This window comes from Alosa sapidissima, chromosome 8 (assembly GCF_018492685.1).
Source record: "Alosa sapidissima isolate fAloSap1 chromosome 8, fAloSap1.pri, whole genome shotgun sequence".
In the NCBI taxonomy this organism is placed as follows: domain Eukaryota; kingdom Metazoa; phylum Chordata; class Actinopteri; order Clupeiformes; family Clupeidae; genus Alosa; species Alosa sapidissima.
In genome coordinates this window covers 15,576,789-15,596,438 of record NC_055964.1, presented here as the reverse complement: position 1 = coordinate 15,596,438, position 19,650 = coordinate 15,576,789, and the positions used below count along the sequence as shown (strand labels likewise).

General features: G+C 41.3%; 2 protein-coding genes across 5 annotated transcripts in view; one reads left to right on the top strand and one right to left on the bottom strand.

The window, feature by feature from the left end:
• ppp3cca (protein phosphatase 3, catalytic subunit, gamma isozyme, a) overlaps positions 1 to 3,129 on the top strand; it is a 25,554-nt gene extending 22,425 nt beyond the window's left edge. For 2 of the 4 annotated variants that reach the window (XM_042099862.1, XM_042099864.1), the window contains exons 13-14: positions 615 to 641; positions 2,481 to 3,129. In XM_042099862.1, coding sequence (XP_041955796.1) covers positions 615 to 641; positions 2,481 to 2,638 — 185 coding nt within the window. In that variant the 3' untranslated portion in view covers positions 2,639 to 3,129. The remainder of the gene's footprint in view (positions 1 to 614; positions 642 to 2,480) is intronic. The other 2 variants (XM_042099863.1, XM_042099865.1) reach the window with 2 other exon arrangements.
• Positions 3,130 to 5,660: 2,531 nt separating this feature from the next.
• On the bottom strand, positions 5,661 to 18,085 carry adam28 (ADAM metallopeptidase domain 28). The gene is made up of 22 exons (XM_042101732.1): positions 17,922 to 18,085; positions 15,734 to 15,816; positions 15,316 to 15,392; positions 15,027 to 15,105; positions 14,859 to 14,935; positions 14,542 to 14,725; positions 14,381 to 14,443; positions 14,173 to 14,244; positions 13,819 to 13,988; positions 13,618 to 13,699; positions 13,265 to 13,395; positions 12,954 to 13,137; positions 10,833 to 10,922; positions 10,018 to 10,213; positions 9,807 to 9,912; positions 9,545 to 9,701; positions 8,505 to 8,585; positions 7,191 to 7,281; positions 6,906 to 7,008; positions 6,671 to 6,755; positions 6,478 to 6,567; positions 5,661 to 6,262 (listed from the first exon to the last, which is right to left on the bottom strand). The coding sequence occupies exons 1-22, from the start codon at positions 17,980 to 17,982 to the stop codon at positions 6,236 to 6,238; spliced, it is 2,289 nt and encodes a 762-aa protein (XP_041957666.1). The 5' UTR covers positions 17,983 to 18,085; the 3' UTR covers positions 5,661 to 6,235.
• Positions 18,086 to 19,650: the final 1,565 nt, after the last annotated feature.

Below are 19,650 nucleotides of genomic sequence, written 5' to 3'. Positions count from 1 at the left end.
CTTTAACATTACTAATTTCCGTTGCTGTTGTTCATTCTTATGGTATTTCAGTGGTATCATTTGTAGTGTTTCTTTGCTGATAAAAGTGTAGTACTAAGGAATTCTCTGGAGAGATCAGCTGTCCACATGTTGAGATTTTTGCCCTCCCCCATCTCTACATCTCACGGGGATCGAAATGTGGTCTTCAGATACTGTGTGGGGCCTCATCATGTTTTTCTCATCTTAACTTTTTTTTTTTCATTTTTCCTCTGCCAAGGTGACCTTTTCAATCACAAATAACATTCACTTTATGGACCCTTTCAAGAGAGTTCCATTATCAGCATCATAGTTGGCCCCACAAGACTTCCTTTTTAACATTCCATATGTTATCTTAATGCAGAGGAAGTAGATTGGGGCCCAAATAGAACGTTCAAGCATTGTTTTTGTTTTTATTGTTGAAAGGGTCTATTCTTTTACTTTGTTTCTTACTCGCTTTCTTCTTACTCATTCTTTTTTCTGTAATCTGAGAAAGGTGTTGATGGGTATTAATGAGTCCGGTGCTGTTGGTGAGTGGTTGAGTGGTTGCATGGATATTACCTAACCTTTCTCCATCCACTCTGGTCACCCTTCCACAGCCACCCTAGAAGCCAAGGAGGGGAAAGGTATGCATATGCTCCGTGGAGACCCCACCCTGTGCCCTCATCTCACTGTTGGTGTTGTGTGTCGTGCTTAGCCCCTTTCTAGTGGGAATTACACAAAGCCCTCTCTGTGCTGTGCTGTTGTGCTGTGTTGTGTTGTGGTTTTTCATTGTGATTCTGTCCATTGAACCGTGGAAACTGGATGTTCTTGCACTGTCAGTGGTTACAGCCAAGAATAATAATAATAAAAAAATATGTTTGGGTTCTACAGAACAGTAGACACTGATGTACATAAGCTCAGAAATTTATTAGCTTGAGGGGAACTTGACCGGGAAAGAAACCGCCACGAATGCTGTGGACGACGACTCAGTGCAGCAAATCAAGCTTATTCTTGCACCTGCCCCGAGGTCACACGCATCCACAGTTGACCCTTGGAAATCTGCAGCTGGCTGATGTCACCTGTTGACCATAAGGGTGACTTCCTCCCCCCTTCGATCCCTCCTTGCCTTCCTTCTCCCCCCTCTGGTGAGGTTGTAAGCAGAGCTGGATAATACCCCGGCTGTGCGTTGATAGGCTTGGACCAGAGGACCTCCCTCTCCCCGCGGGATATTTTCAGACTCCTAATCTCGTTACACCGCAAGGCTCCTGTCTGTCCCCACGGGCCGCCTCGCCTAGACGTGCGGTGCAACTAGCCCGCCGCCGCAGTGGCCATGCTCCAGGTGACGCGCTGTTGTGTAAACACTCGGCTCCCTGAGAGGGAGGGAGAGCACGGACGGGAATGACAGGGTGGGGTTGGGGGAAGGGACCTCTACTGGGCATGCTCACAATATCTCAGAATGTCCAGCTAATGCAGGACAAGGCTCCAGGTCCCTGACACTCAAGATTCCAAATGTGGCTATTTTCTTGTTAGTTGGAGAAAAATAAATTGATTTGTTTTTGGTTGCTTGTTTCTGTTGCTTGGTTGGTCTGAAATTGACCCCAAAATTAAAGTGAATTGTTTTGTTTTGTTGGATGGGTTACCCTCAGTCTCGTAGCTGTGCAAGAATGTCCTTTTCTGTGTGCTGGTTTTGCATGCATCTCTTACCAGTGCTTCCCCTAAACGTGGTGTTGTGTTGTGTTGTGTTGTGTTGTGTTGTGTTGTGTTGACCTCTTTCTTCAGTAGTGGCTGTACTTTGACTTGGTAGGGTAATTAGGTCAGGTGTTTGATGTCATCCCTGACCCTGACAATGGTTTATTGTAGAACCTTGATAGACATGATATAGTAATACTTAATTCAGAGTTAGGTTGCTGTGGTTTGACAGAGGACATCAAAGAAGTTACTCCTACGGCATTTGTATGCAAGATCACGTTGGTCTTAATGTTTTTAATATTGTGTTCCAAGTCATTGTGGTCTCGTTAATATGATATGCAGGATACTTATCCTGAGTTGTGTTCTTTCATGGTTACTGTTTTGGTTCATATTAATTCTGATGTTTTTGCTTTTGCTGCAATTACTCTGGTAAGCTACATCATATGCATGAAACCTGTTGTGTTTGTGATGTACTGTGACGTGTAAAGTCGGTTGTATTTTGATTGTTTCGATGTGGTTAACTGAAAGGTAATATTAATAGAAATGAACAATACCTGTGCTCTGTCTACATACACACCATAACACACTATGGTATGTTTTTCATTTATGGTGTGTGATTTGTTTGATCATTTATATAGGTTGAATTGGTATAGCATGAACACTAGACTGGCACTCTCCATTTTCAGAACAGTCCCTAATACTTCCTTCCTTCCTTCTCTCTCTCTGTCTGTCTCTCTCTCTCTCTCTCTCTTTTTCTCTCTGGTCCTCTTCCTCCCTTGCTAATCTCCTGGCAGCCATCCAAGGCTTCTCTCCCACAAGAAAGATACGCAACTTTGAGGAGGCACGAGGCTTGGACAGAATAAACGAGAGGATGCCGCCTCGAAAGGACGGCCAGCCGACCGACCCGAACGCCAAGGACGCCGACAAGAATGGCACGGACGGAAAGGCATAGACTTTCGGGAGGGGGGGGACAAGAGCCTACTCCAAACACAACCAGGCACACACCAGTGTTCTTTCTCTTTCTCTCTCTCTCTCTATATATATATATATATATCTGACACTTCTATCCTTCCAGTTTTTGTCCGTTTGAACGCTCTTCTTGCTCTTCTTTTCTAGCTGTTTCTGTTCTGTGTGTCTCTGTCTCTTGCCCTGTCTCTCCATCTGTCCCACTCTGTCTCTCCTTCCCTCTTGATCCTCTGTGGTTTTAGCAGAGACTGTCCCCCTGCCAGGCTCTCCTATTGGGCTGGCACAAGACGGGGAGAAATGGCTCGGTAAGCTCAAGAGGAAGAGATCGCTTTCAAAGGAGAATATAAAACAGAAAAAAGAAAAGGACAGGTTTTTTTTAATTTATTAAATGTAACCGTGTTTGATGTACATACGTAGAGACAGTTTACTGTTCGGAGAAGGAAACCCAAATGGCCAGATATACACACCATCTGTCAACAACATACACAGTTTTGCTAATTTGTACTCCTCATCATGGACAACCATTGCAGAAGCACCAGCAGTTAATCATTTTGGTCCTCTCCTCTCCAAATGTCCTCCATCTCAACTGTGTGAGGGAACACTCTGAGCTGATGAATGTTCAGCATGTGTAGTGACTAAAAGGGATGTCTAAATCTACAAAACAACAATGCTTAACAATGCTATTGCAGAAAAGCTTTTTTTAGCTTTGGGAAAAGCAATGGAAACAGATGTTGCTGTATTTGTTCTTTGTTATGTTGGACTATGATTGAAACAACTAAATGAAAAGGGAAAAAATGTCAGTTGTAGCTACTTGAGGGTTCAATGTCTTTCAATGTCAATGTCATTTAAAAAAAAATAAGCATTTATATATGTGTGTGTATATACAGTGAATATATAAATATATTTTTACCCACTCACAGAAGTATTTCAGTTTTAACGTGAAGGATAGAGTGAAGTCAGATTAAGTGGTAAACATTTTTTTGTTTTGTTTCTTTCTCCTGTGTTGGAATGTACAACTATTGCCACCAGCTGTTTGGTGTCCTAACTACTCAACCAAAGTCTGTTGGAGGGGGACATGGTTAATGTAGTTCCCCAGGAGACTGCCAGACCTGCAGGTGCTGATAACACTTCTCACTCTCAGCAGAGGAAGCCCAGTGGCTGATGGGAAAAGTATTCACGATCTGCATAGGGAGTGCAAGAGTCATGTGAATTGACAGGACATGGGATGGGAACAAACCAAATGGATGTGGGTTTGGGATGGGGGGTTGGGTGGGCATGTGTGGGGTGGGGGTGGGCGGTCAGGGGTGGGGTTGGGGTGGTTGTTGTTGGCTTCAATGCCAAACGGGGATCTGCTACATAATTTCATGTGAATGAGTGATAGGGATTGCAATTCATTGACTGCAAATGTGGTGTTGAAATATGTTTTATTTTTTTGTTTGTTTGTTTTTATTTTTCTTAAAACCATGTTATTCAGCCATTCCATTTAGTAGTAGCAACACTACATCCATCCGTTTGTATGGACCAGAATGTGTGAAGTCAACATTTGTCTCCACCTACTGTTGGTTTTCTGTAAGTTCACCGTCCTGCTAATACAGTCAATGTTCAGGGGGTTGTGAGCATTGTTAAGGGAGTTACTCATCCTACAAAGAAAGTCCAAAATCGCCCCCATACTGTGTATTACAAGTTGGTGCTCATGATAAGAAATGATAGTGGGTTCCAGGCATTGTGTATATAAGGGGCATTTCACCCGCTAGTATTCAATTCATTTTCATTGAGAAGCGGGTGGACAAAGCGGGCGATTTGAGTGGCAGTATGGCGGGCGGGCGTAGTCCCTGCATTAATGCCGCTTGCGTGTACAAATTGAGAACACACCAGCCTGTATCCAAGATGAAATATGTTCAGCTTTTGGGGCAGCAGTGCGGACACTTCAGCTTTGAGTTGAAAAGCACCTAATGCTGTGTCTCAACTGTTTGTGGAAATGCTTTGTTTAGATGGTTTAAATATAGCTTTAATTTTATTTACCACCTCATCCAAGCCAGTGTCCATTTCCTAATATACTGACTGAATATTAAGCCATCACTTTTAAATACCATGTACTGCATGTACTGTGAGTAGGAGATGGCAATGTTCTAAGATAACATATAAGCTGTGTTTATGGATGAGGGGTCAAGACTGCTAGGCACATGCACACATCATCTGTGTAGCACAGGCCTATATGTCCTATTCAGCTCCTACAGGCCTATATGTCCTATTCAGCTCCTGTGTAGAGTGAACTGATACCCTGACCGTAACTTCAGTGTGTTCAGGCCTCAGAGCCCATCGCGTTGTTCAGCACAAGAGGCAGCCACGAGACTGGAGAGATGGACTCCTGTGGTTCACTTTCCCATATCTGACACTCATACCTTTTTCTTTATTTCTTTTTGTAAGTGTGTTCATATTAAATGGTCTACAGAATGGGAAGCCCCTAAATGCATATGTTGCTTTATCAGTCATACTTTTTTTTTTGCGCCAAGTGTGTGAGCAGACAGACAGACAGACAGCAGCGTGAGTGGTAGCGTTTGGTGAGGTCTAAAGCCCGGCTAGGGCAGAGTCGCTGACCAAGGTCAGGTTCTTAACATATCTCACAGAATGTACAGAAATATACTTTATTACCAAGAGTCTCTTATTAGCTGTATAAAAAAAGGGTCGATCCTAATGTCGAGTACCTGTATTGTGAGGCAACTGTTAAATCTTGATTTTATGTAGGTGTATCAGTTGAGATATAAAATAAAAATGGAATACGGAAGTCTTTACATGGTGTTGCTTTTGTCTCTTTCTGTGTTATGAGTCTGTGGTTAACATGATTTTGGGTATGGGCTTGAGAGTGGAATTTCCTAGTATACATAATTGCTCGAATTACATAATAACTGGACCTGTGGTCTGGATTGTATATTGCCAAGGATTGTATATTTCTTCACTTTAAAATGACCATGAACTGAAAGGTTGGGAGTAAAAGAGTGTAGAGGAAGTATTTTAGTGTGTTTTATTAATATTTTTACACTTGTTTACATTAATATGTTTACTTTTAATCTATGTATGTACAACATTACATAGCAATGAAATGGTAACAACCTGTTAAGTGTACAGTGTAGTACTTAAAACAACAAATTTACAGATAACTTTACTGAGGAAATAAAAAAAATCTGAGTTCATCTATGTACAATTAAAAAGTATACACAATATTTATTTAAATCACAAGTAACCACTAAAAAGGCATAGACATGCCATACTAAGGCTCAAATTGGCATTTCAGCCCATTCACACACACACATACACACAAACAGACATGCACATTCAAACTTGGCAATGAAAACTGTTTCATACAGTGTATGGCTATTTAAAAAAATCATGCCGCACCCTATGATTGAGTGGACATGAAACATTGCACTTGCTGGCTCTTCCCAGGCCATTCCATGTTCGTTTCTGGTGCACATATTCGCAGTTGGCGTTTCCCAAACCTCTCACTCCAAACAGACAGAAGTCGTGAACTCAGTGCAACTCCACAAACTCCTCTCCACCTGCTCTCATTTCCTGATGCTGTAGATCATACTCGAGGTGGAGGCCGCAGAGCCTGTGAAAATATGTTGTTTAGCTGCCTTTATCAGTGCTGCAAATCAGTGTTCTACCTTTGAGTCAATTCCCTATAATGTGCCAATGTACTTCACAAGAATAGAGAAGTTAAATGCGAAAGATATCTACTGTATGGTATTATCTGTAATTAAAAGTAAAAGCATTGTGGGAATGTGTTACATCAGGGATGGGATATTTGTTCTCTTTGGACATTACCTCTCGTGCTGCCATGAAGTTGGGCTGCACTGGTCTACTCTGCCTACCAGTGGAGGGAGGTGGTGGTGGTCTAGTATTAGGCCGTTGTGTCTGACAAGCAAGCAAACAGAAAACACAGTCAGGACTCTCAGTTAGAATTCGGACATAAGGGTTAATGAATTGTTAATACTCTGATTCAGTGGGTGCTCCTTACTGCTTGTGCGTTAGGCTTGGGTGTCTTCAGTGGCTGGCGACCCAAAACAGGTTTACTCACAGGTTGGCTCTTCTGGGCTGGGAGACTGGTGGGGTGACGTTGGAAGATGGCAGAGTTACTAACCGGTTTATAGGACAGCGAGTGTGTGAATGTGCTTAAGAGAGATGGAGAAAGAGAGAGAGAGAGAGAGAGAGTGTGTGTGTGTGTGTGTGAGACATGGTTTGCTTTTTCTCACCCAGGTGAAGAGTTTTGTCTTCGCTTCCACATGAAAACACTGGCCCCGATCACGATGATCAGACCCAAAAGGGAGAAAATTACTGCGATGGCAGTTACACCCTCTGAGAACAGACAAGAAGTAAGAGACAAGCTCATGAGCTGTAAACTTTGAGGACAAAATATAGAACATCATCTCCCATGAACAAGTTTTCCTATTAACTTTAAATACTACCACAGGACTAGGGAAAGTGAGGTTTTCCATTTTGCATGTCCTGTAACAGATGACATTGGAACATCCACCTACCTTTGGAGAGCTGCCACTTTGGATCCTTTGAGTCGCAGTGTGGTGGAAGCCACCCAGGTTCACACTGGCATTCTGATCTGTGATTGCACACCTAGATTTGCACACGGGGTGTTAAAACATGCGTCAGAACTATGGAATGCATACAGGAAGTCATAATCTGTTTATTTTTTATCAGTCCAAAAAATCATCAAAGGAAGACATGGTTAGAGACATCAAAAACAATGCAATCCTGACATGGAATGATGTTGTTACAAAGTAACAAGCCATTTGGTTATTACAGTGCATGAAAATGCACTGTTCTGTTATCCGAAGTCGTCTTCTTCTTTTTATTATTATTCTTCTAACAAAAATGTCTGCGTCCAATTCAGCTTCAACTGTTTAACGTTCAAACTTTGTAACGTAGGTCTTGCAAAGGACACTTAAGAAATGTATTTTTCGTGTTTGTAAACTTTATACTTACTGAGTATACCTAGAGATATTTACAAAAAACAAGCTTTTTTCCCCTATAGACTTTGCATTGGCACTATGACATCACAATGGGCTAAGTAAATTGATTTGCACCTGTATCAACTGCCAGCTGTTCAACTAGGCTCCATCAAAGAGCCAGTTAAACTGATTGCACCTGTATCAACTGCTTTCTGCTCAACTAGGCCAACTCTCTCTGTGTCTCTCCATTCTACAAGGATAAGGCACATTCCATCCAACTGTCTATCCAATCATTCTCTTCAAACCATTCACTCATCCACCCATTAAACTATCTATTAACATCCTTTAAACAATCTGCCTATCAACATCCATTCAACTTTCTGTCTATCAACATCCATTACACTATCTACATTCAACTTTTAAACTATATACTCTGTCTCAGGCTTTAAGTATGCAATCTGTCTCTCTTAAGACTACAGATCCTGTTAAACTATTTCCTCTTCCCACAACAGTTTCAAAACAGTTCCTCACTACAATAATACACTATTAAATAATTTAACTATTTAAACTACTCAACTATTTAACTGTTCAGCCATTTCAACTGTCAGTTGTCATCAACTATAAGTCCCGCCAACTGTTTCCTCTGTCCACAACTGTTTCCAAATAAAGTTTGTTTTGCATTTTATGTTCACATATGTTTCGCATTTTTATGCACTGGTAATTTCCTCAAAATTACATTTTCTAGTTTGGTTATTGCCATTATTACAACAAGCATTTTGGTTAAGAAAGTTTGGTTATTGCCATTATTACAACAAGCGTTTTTTACATAGCCATTGCTTTACATAGCATGAGTCAACAGCAGGATGCCTTTCTGTAAGAGGTTCTTACCCCATGCCCAGGGCACTTGGCTGAGCAGTTGAGCACTCTGTAGGCTGTCACAAGGTTCACACACTGATTCTGATTGCATACCTGGGAACATACAACATAACAGAGATGAGACAGGATGATATCAGCACACACACTTTTTAAGTCACTACATAGGATCAGAATACTGATGTAGGACTAAAACAGCCCCCAGCACATTTCATTACAGTAAAAAAAGTATGTGCTGTAGTATCGAGAATTGCAAAACTTAAATGGTTTAAATCAGTGGTCCCCAAACCTTTTCTTCAGAGGGCCAGCTCACTATGCCTGGCTCTAAGAGAGGGCCTGAGATTCAGAGTACTGTATGTCAGTAACCGTAAAATAGCTTAGTGCTGTGAACAACAGCAGTCTACCTTAGTTGAATATTAATCCATACATTTAATCATAGGCTATTGCAATCTAATACCATTGTTAGCTGTGTTTATTTTATATTGCCATCATGCCATATCGAAATAAAATGCAGTTCAACATGGAAATAGCTCAAATGACATACTAATAAAAAGACTTTAGCATTCTTGAAGTATTTTATTCAAAATTTGTGAAGTCTAAACTCTGTTTCTTTGCATACACTGTTCAAGTTGTGAACAAGCAATACCCTACAAATAATTTAAAGTTTTCAAACTATGAGAGATTTATGAAGTGCTGGAAAAAACATCTGAAATGACCACCATTCTAACTTTCACTCACCAGTGCGTTTCCCAAAACCATAGTTGCTAACCTGTTAGCAACTTAGTTGGTTGGCAATGGGAAATTGCATTTCAACCAACAAAGTTGTTAACTTTGTTAGCAACTATGGTTTTGGGAAACGCGTCCCTGGTGAGAACTGTGTGAACTCTGCTGTCTTTGTATTAACATTTGAACGAGTGAATAAAAAATAGAAATAATTGTCCCAGAAAGTCCCAGAAATATAACTTGAATAAAAGTTAAGCCTATTAACTGATAAAGTTTTAGAATACTTTCAGTACTCATAGTAGTATACACTGTTGCAATTCTGCAAGCCTTACCATTCCCTCTCCACACTTGGTCCCTGTATCCACCTGTCCACGGTCGGTTTCAGGGTCACCATAGAATGTTGCTTTACAATCACTGAAGGCCACCAGTCGACCGTAATTGGGATTGCCATTGCCATCATGACAGAACAGCTTCCCACACATTATATCCCTGTAACGGTCAGATTAGATTCATTTTAAAGAGGTTATGGACAAACGGAAACATGGCATCAGATGTTGGAAGTATGTGAATTTAAAAAATATATTGTGGACATACTCTTTCTGGCATGGCTCATACACATCTTTGCTAGGCCTTTTGCAGAAGCCATAGTAAATTCCCCTCGTGTTCTGGTTAAAGCAGAATTCCCTGCCCACTCTTGCAGCTAAACAAAAGACCATCCACATTCAATCGACAATGCCAACATTTTCAAAAAGGTAAAAAAAGCAGCGGAAGACCAATTAGCCCCTGATGGACATGACTGACTTACTTCCCCCCCACATTTGGATACACTGCTCCTCCATCTGCGGACACTGGCCATTGTAGCAGTAGCCTTTCCCATTCTCACACGGGAGGCCGTTCACGGTAAATACGTCCTCTGGACACTCTGTAGATTTGCCGGTGCAGTACTCTGGCAGATCGCAGTCATCGTGCTTGGGTCTGCACTCTCTGTTGGGGGACATGATCTGAGGAGGAGGGGTGTAAAAACATGGAAAACCCTGATGAAACATCTAATAGGTGAAGTGTTTTAATAATAACAACAATAATACATTTAATTTTTGTAGCGCTTCTCCAGACACTCAAAGATGCTTTCAATCAAGTTATGATAGATGGTGAGTGTGTGAATGATCATTGCCAATTGGTGTATGCATAATAGGAATTCTACTTTAACAACAGCTGTCCGCTAGAGAGCTGTCAAACTTCAGAAAATAGCCAGAGGCCATTGGGCTAAATGCTGGTTGTTTTGGAGCTGAACTGAAAGCGTGCTATTACTTGTATTTCCTCTTGTCAGATGATCTCTTGAAACCTACAGTCCTCTACTGATCCTACGGTACTGAAACCCACCACAAATACACAATATACTAAGACTAAATCCTATAATCTCCATTGTTTCACACTGTTGTTGCAACAGAATAGCAGGAGGAGCAGCAGGAGTTTTATGAGTTTTACAGTATGAGGCTTTTGCTGGTAGACGTCTTGCCACACTATCTTATCCGTATCCACGTAACGAAAAACAAAAACATTACAACATGCTATAGAATGTCAACATAATGTTAAAACAAAGCCAATGTGTGCTTTCCTTACCTTGCAGTTCTCACAGCAGTCCCCTTCAGCACATTGAGCCCCTTCCACTAGTCTACAGTTGGTGGCATTGCAACATGGGTTGGTGCATTCCTGCTCAAAACACACAAATAAAAAAAAATAAAAAAAAGAAATTAGTCAGAGAACAGGTCTAAACACAATCCTCATTTCCTGTTCCACTGTCTGTCAGCAATCATTTAATTCTCATAGGAGTTGTCTCAGCTGGCCATGTTTTCTGCCTTAAATGGATGTTTAACGTTTGAGCTCCAAGTTATATTAGTATACATAGGAAACAATATTAAACTGGCTTGTGGCCAAACCTCTCATGATCACATGCAATAATGTTACTCATACCCAGCAAGTGAACCTACAGTATATTATGACAACAGGACACATTACAACCATCATAACCGGTAGAACAACACAGACGACAACAACTTCATGAGCATTTCACTGGGATTGTCATGTGGGCACCTTCCTCTGTCAGTTTTGCACTGACTACCCACAAGTCCAGAAGGCCCAACAGTGGTGTCTGGTGTCCCAGACCTATGATGAGCTAGGACACGTTAGTACCAGAGACAACAGATACACCTCGGGTATTACTGAGAGACAACAACTGTGACCGAATGCCAGTTCAATGGGGTTATTTAGGCCCCTGTGCATGGTGGCTCTAAGCATGCCATCTTCCGCCATACTTATGCCCTGTAGATTAATGTTGCTCTACGCTTGGCCATCTTCTGCCATACTTATGCCCTGTAGATTAATGTTGCTCTACGCTTGGCCATCTTCTGCCATACTTATGCCCTGTAGATTAATGTTGCTCTACGCTTGACCATCTTGTCACGGCCTTGCCTGGCTCCTCCTCTTGTCTATGTTGCGTCTGTCTCTCCTACAGGTGTGGTAGGCGCAGGTGTTTAGAGTCGCGCTAAATCACTTCTTGGTTTGGACCTTTAACAGCACCTCAGAGGAGACTGGGTTGTCTACCGCCACCGCTCCGTCTCTCCCGCAGTTTTGCCTTTCCACATGACCCTGATTGCTTACACTTTTATTTTCCAACACTAATACTGACCTACTAAACCTACACTGTTAAGTTCTCTTTATTCAATATTGCTACTCTGCGTATGGCCTTCCCTTTTCTCTTACACGGCCCTGAGCCAGGCTTTATAACACCTGCTCAGTCATACAGTACGTATGCCCTGTAGATTAAAGTAGCTTTACCTTTGACCTCCTCAGCGATACCCATGCCCTGTTGGTTCAGACTAGGTATGCCATGCCAATAGATAGCATGTCAATTTCCAATTTGCGACAGCAGGCTTCCTTACATAATATAGTTAACTCACATAATGCCACGTAGGCAACCATTGGCTCACTTTTTCTGCAGTCACGGACAAGTCCTTTTAAAATCTAAAAGTGACCACCCATTAAATCCATTTAAAAGTGACCATTTAACTACAAAGCCTTAAACATCCCCACTGGTCGTATGCATACTTGCCAACCTTGTTCCCTCACTTTTGCTACCAGTTCTTCATACTTAAACTTCTTATCAAAGGCTTTCACCATCACATCTTCCAAAAGAATAAGTTAAGTCAAGTAAGTTGACTCAGAAAAGTAATTATTGTGTGCCTCAGGTACAGTTTTTTTTTTAACAAAGATATCTCCTGTTGGAATGTTATTTGTTGGCCTTCAGCCGTTGTTGCGGTATGCAGTGTGCCAAAGCTCCCAGTCCTGTCTGAACTTGCCAAAGGCATTTTTGTCAGGAGAGGGAAAGGATTTGTTCTCTAACACCTGTGTTTAAATCTCTTGTCAACGTTGTAAATGTTAAAGGGTTAATGTGTGGTAAATCTAAGTCAAACGTGGTAAAGTTTGGGGAAAGATTTCTGTCATTGTCTTTGGTTGTTGGTTTTGTGTCATAAATGGGCAATAACAGGACTCTTATCAATTTTGTTATTTACTCTGATAAGTACTGAGGTTTTACGCTGACGCCAAAGGAATGAGAGAAACAAATAAGGATTTTTTTTTCTCCATGTGCCTCTCGGGGTGATCCGAGACACACAGGGTATTCACAAAGGTCTTCAGTAATACCCAGATTGCATTTCTCCTTTAGGAGGTGCCCTTTTGTCTCACCTCCTCCACCACCGTGCCACAGTCACATTGCTCCCCTCGCTCCAGGAACCCGTTCCCGCACACCGGCTCCGTCACCAGTTCCTTGTAGTCCGGCTTGTTCAGCACACACTCGGGGTTGCGGTTGCCCAGAAAGTTGCTGTAGTCAGTACTGCTGCAGCTGCTGAATGTCTGTGGGATGGTATAGCTACAAGGACACAGCGACGGTACATTTACCACTCATGCGCAAGCTCCAACCACAAAACAGGGTTTGGCGCCGATATGTAAGTGCAGTTTGGGGTGTTTATTGTAATGGGGCTAGCCACACCATTTACCTTAGGGCTGCTGCCATTATGCAGCTGTTGTCTGGACAGACACAGGAACTCGTGTCATGGCTCATTCCCAAGTTGTGTCCCATTTCATGTGATAGTGTTGCTCCAACTGCAACAGCCCGATGGTTATGATCCTTTGAGAGACGCAGACAGGGGGAGGATGAAGAAGAGGAAAAGGGAATAGAAAGACTTGAAAAGCTTTTTTTTTTTTTTTTTTTGGAGTTTTACTTCTCCGTTTTTAGGGGATCTCTCTGTGACAGAGACCATAGGTCCTCATATTTGTTTCTATCTCCTTTCATTCAATGCTACTCTGTCTATCTCCAGCACTTGCTCAGAATATATGAAATGTTATTTACCTGGACGACCCCAGTGGAGTGATCGGAGCACAGTGTTCCAATAAAGGCCAGTCCAACTGTTGATCCATCAAAGTCAATACCTCTGAAGAAAGGAATCCCACAAAAACACACACTCAAGGTTAATCTTTATCTTTTCTCAGCTGTCTCATGCTCAATTTCCCAGAGACATTGAGGCATCGCACAGGGTTTTGGGAAGCTTACGTTATCAACTGAGCATTGTCATGGCGCTTTCTCTTCTTCAAGTCAGAGTTCCTCCACTTGGTGAAACCGTCCAAGGTGGCCCCCGCTGGCGGGGTCACTGATATCTTGTCACTGTCTGTCCACACCTCCAGTCCAGTCAAGGCTATGAAGGTGTTTAGAGATTTATACACCTGTATGGGAGATAAAAGCAATGGATATTGAGTGGTAGCATGAAAAGAGGGATAGGACTAAATGACTACAGTAAATGAAATGGGTGAATGAATCAATGAATTTCTACACCAACAGCACTGACGCTCTTGGAAATTCAGAAGTGAAGTGAACTGTTGATGTCATTGTGGCTAGTCTAACACTCACCCCATTAACAAAATTGATGATCTCAAATATTCGCTTCCTCAATTCTGAAATGTCTTTTTTCATGCGTATATACTGGGACACGGGGACAAAAAGTCATACTGTTAGTCATACAGTATAATGTCATGTATTTGCTCAGCATATTGTGCCTTGTGATGCTGTGCACTGTAAGGAATGGTTTTGGAAAGTGCAGTGAGATGGTTTGTCTCACCTCTCTATTGTCTGCTACGAGATAGAGCTCAATGTATTTCTGCTGCTGGAGTAATGATGGTCTCTACAAAAAAAAAAGTTGGAGTCAGATTCAGTCTCTATCAGTACTCTGAATAGTTACTCTTAAGTTCGTAAGTGGATACAGCATCGAAAGTTTCTTACAGCCCCACGGGATTGGGCTCTACTGGTTTTGGCGGGGTACTCCGGGTCCCAGCTGGTGTTGGTGACTCCACACGTCATTGGTTTGTCGTGAACATCATCAAACTTTAGAAGTGCATGGTCTCCATCTTTGTCCTCTGTCATGGGTTCAATCAAGAACTTCTGTTCTGCTGTCTGGATGTATCCCCTATGGAAGCAGCAGTAGCCATATTAGCAGGCCTACAACAACCATTTCTTAACAAACACCCTATATGAAATGTACTGTGAGATACTGTGAGATATTCAAAGCTGTGGTAATAGCATGTACCGCTCAGATGTACCTGAGACCATCACAGGTGCTAACGCTAACCATGGATTCACTGTCGTTGACAATGCTTCCGTGATAGTAGCAGTGGTCCTGTTGAGGAAGTGATGGAGAAAAATAAAGTATGATTGTTTTGTCTGGTCACATGCGTCCAGTCAATCATTCAGTGGGCTTTTGTATTTACCAGGTCCTCAGGAGCAGAGGTGACCGGTGTGCCATCGTCAGTATAGTATGTCTCACTGTATTCCTTTGTCAAAATACCGCTGCAAGTCAGAAGGGAAGAGATTCGTGTTAGTCTTTTACCCATGCATTAAAAAGAGATATTAAGCACTTCAGACTGCAGACATATGAAACAGTTGGTACAGACAGACACAGAACAGACAGACTAAACCACAAAATGTTCACATGACGTACATTGCAAAATTATTTAGACTGAGGCTCACAAATGGAGAAGTAACACTTCAAAAACTCACTCATTCCGCTCCAGGTTCAACTCAATGTCTTTTCCTTTTAATGTCATCCCATACTTCAGTACCTCAGGCCTAGAGGACTAAACAGGGTCACAAGACACAACATGTTAAACAAAACTACAGACAATCCCACATTAGCCTGGATTCAAATGCCCACATATAACAGAACATCAGCTGTTACAACATCAACCATCGCCATACTATCTTCTCAGACGATATGATAATCTCGGAAATGTATCATTTAAAGACATATGTGCCAGACAATTTGAGCAGTGTTGCTCATTTCTATGCACACTTTCCTAATGTACCACACAAAACAGTGAATGCACTGATTAAGAGTTGAGTGTTCATTTGGTTTTGCAAGTGCAACAGTCTTTGTTTTATCACATCTGAGACATGTTTGCCATAGATGGTGACTCACCTCCACTGCCCTCTTGCTCAGGCTGTGAAGTCTGATTGGCCGGACCACGTCATACACCTTCACTCCATTAAACTCTGTGCAAACTGTGAAATGAGAACAAGTAAGGTGGCATCAGTGGGGGGTCATTGTACAACCTGTCTGCATAGCAGCAAGCTGTCTTATATTAATCATTAACGCTGTAAATGAATATAGTTTCAGTGTGTTCCTGTTTGCTGTTAAATTCTGGTAATTTCCCCTTGAGATGTATCACTGGGAAGATTTCACAAACTTGAATTGTCTTCCTTCCGTTTCTAAATCAGGTGGTTTCAAGAGATCCATGGACTAGTGTTAGTGTTATACAACTAGTTGTTGTAAAAGTCAATAAACTATTAAAGACTACATTTTAATTTGAGTCCCAGATTCAAGGCATCTGTCTTAATACTGTAGCATGTTAGGGTTAACAATCTGAGACTATCCATGCCTTTTGTATGTCTCAGTTTTTATGTCACAGTGACTCAATGTAATGCATGTAGACCAATGCTCTCCTTGTGGGTTTAGCACCACCAGTATGTAAAAACTGCTAAGAGCAATGCAATAGTCAGATAGTTTACAAGGAAAACTTGAGAGATTAGTTGGGAGATGTTCATTAAGCAGTTGCTGTAGAGCAGGACACCATTTCATTTGGACTTTGTTGGACAGGTTTGTGCATTGTGGGGCTGTGTTTAATTGATTGTTTTTAGTGGTGATTTCAATGTTAGATTGATTTGTTTAGATCCAGTGAAATTGCTGCTTTAACAACCTTTACAAGTCATGGCTTCGGTACTCTATAGGTACACTCAGAGCCTTATAGATAGAACATCTCTCTTTAGGGCTCTGGGTACACTGATCAGATAAGCCATGGGGAGTGGCATTGACTTGTTGCTGCAATCCACATGAATTAGCTTACTCTTTAAAATGGTGTTATGGAAATGTAGCAACACCAGAAACAACATCAACAGTATGCTAAATATGAACAACAGTATACCTGATGCGCTGTTCACTGAAAGATATGTTGTACTGGTAACTAACACCTAATACTGTACGAAACAGGATGCCAATGTAGTTATTTATCAACAACAATGTAATAATATATTGAATATTAACAATTAGAAATAAGATTAAGATTATTTCTTTAACATTTTATTATTACTTTTAGTGGTGTCATGGTTATCCTTGACAGTTGAGAAAAATACAGCTTACAGTACTGACCTCTAAATAATGCCTAATTAATAGAAACAGGTTGCAGAGTCATACATGTGCCAACCAAACAGGTGATTTCACTTTAACTTAAATTGTTCCCTTTCTAGATTACAGTCTTCACATTCTTCACATTCAGACTTTTCATGAATATTTGTGTAGTCACTGAAAAATGACTATAGGTACTCTGACTCACTTCCTCGGTCTCATGTGATACTCCAGGTGAGCTGTGGGGAGTGGCATTGTTTTGTTGCTAAAGACCACCTTCATTCATATAATCGCTATGAATGAAAGTAAATTTAGAATACATCCACAATGTACACAATCAAATTGATGTACACAGCAACAATGTACACAAACAAATTGATGTACACATCAACAATGTAATCAATCAAATTGATGTACACATCAACAATGTACAAACAAATGTACTGTACACATCAATAACATATGAATTCAACATATTGAATTCAAACTACAAAACTGCCAAAATACTATGATTTAGCTCTATGTTATTATTGAAATAATACTTCCATGGCAGCTTCTCTGTCCTGATACGCCAAGAAGGTTATTACGTAGGTGATAATTATCAACTAATATTGTTTGAAATACAACATTATTTTTTTGAGCTTATCATGTTCATATTATCAATCATTTTTCAAACGTTTCTATGGTGTCATGGTCTACCATACCATACCACACTGACAGTTGAGGAAATTATGTTTGTTGTAGTTATCCCTATCAATGTGTAAAGAAGCCAAAAACACCTGCTAAGCAACTGCTAATAAAACACATTTCTCTCACTTCAGTTCCTGGCTCACAGGGACACAGAGAGTGCCTGGTTAAGTGTAAAGTAATGCTCCTCCTGTCAGTGATAAGTGTTAAATTTACAGCCCGTTTGAGAACATGGCAGTTTGGAGTTGAGTTTTGCAGTCATTGTGAGAGAGGGAGGCGAACGTATCTAGTGACTTACCTGAGGGATCAAGTGAAGCAGCCAGCGACAGAATCCACAACAGGAGACGTTTGCTTGCCATTGTCAGCGGGCGGACAAGCTACTGAAACTGGAGAGAACGTCCCAGGCCTTTATGGTCTACCTGCATGCCATTGTGTGTGTGTGTGTGTGTGTGTGTGTGTGTGTGTGTGTGTGTGAGAGAGTGCTGTTCAGGCCACACCTTTCAAGAGGGGGGCAGGTCCAGCCTGACACAATCACTTCCTGGTTGTCACTGTATAACATATTGCACCCTGGCCTGCATGTACAGGCCACAAGGAGAGAGAAAGAATGCAGGAAAAACACTGACTGGCTGGATTTCTGTAAAGCCTTAAATCACACTGTCTGCCCCTTTCTTGGGTCACAACATTATGAAATTTGAGTCACAGGCATCATTTCCTGAGTTAAAAAAGCCTCAGCAGCCCATGCACACATGCAATGTCTTCTAGCAAGAAAATAATCACATCTTGACAAGCTATACCAGATAATTATTATTAAATAATAGAAATGATTATGAAATAATAATGTTAATACTCTCAGAATATCAGCAAACTGAAATTCTGAAAACTTTAATGCTGCTTTCCACTTTGTACAATTTTGACATTGTTGAAGTGCTGCCTACTTTTAACATATACATATACTTTATACAGTTTGACAGTAATTATACTCATACTCTTACCTTTAAACTGTTTTATAGTGTCCTTCACTCTTTTCTAGACTTATATGAAAACCTACAGATGTCAGCACTTGATTTCGTCACAGCTGACGAAACATAAATTGTCTATCCATCAGGACTGTTATTGGTCCATCCAAAAACTTCCAGATGATGATGGTGAAGTCACTTCCTCTCCCTTCTCTTCATCTGACCCAGCGTGGTCACATCAGCCGACACAGCCGCGCTCCGGACATGACACCATAAAAATTCATCATCAAAGCCAAACACCAGAAGCAGCTTCCCCTTCTCGCGGATCTCCCTCTTTTTTCGTCCCCTATAACGCTGTCAAATGGGCTCCCACTGCGTGCATTCTTGCTCTGCGTCCAAAACCCAAAAGTCTTATGTCAAAGAACAACAGGGGTAGTTATCGGGCCGTCTCCTGCATCATCAAACACGGGCATTGTGTCTGCACTGCACAGATCCAGAAAGCAGTCTGTGTTCGTCCTCGGCATTTTTTGTCCCGGTTTGGCCTTTATTCCCTGCTCGCTCTATCCTTCGCTGACCCACATCATACAATGTCTCAGTCTCCTCTGTGACCGGAGCTGATGAACCGGTCAGTGCTCTGTGACTTGCAGCGAACATGAAACGCGCTGTAAGCTGTTGGTATTTTTTGGGTAGTGTTGAGGTTAATGTGCGCAGCTGGTTTCGCATGTGCAGGAAATGATTCATGTGAAACCTGAGAAGATAACTGGAAGTAATTTTATAAAAATATCTGGGTTTTTTTTCAAAGGAGTCTTGGGCAAGCTGAGTTACACCATCAAAACCTCCAATGTGTAATACTGTGAGAGTGTAAAAAGACAGGGAATATGCATCACTGAGCATCTATATGATCACATGTTGCTGCCGTTCACTAGTTTCCTCCAGTAATAACAGACAAATATTTGTATAGACAAATCAAAAACAAACTAGACAAACTTTTTTCAGATGTCCCTGTCTTATAAAAAGCCTATATATATACAGTACATATTATCCATATCAATAAATATGAATATATTTGAA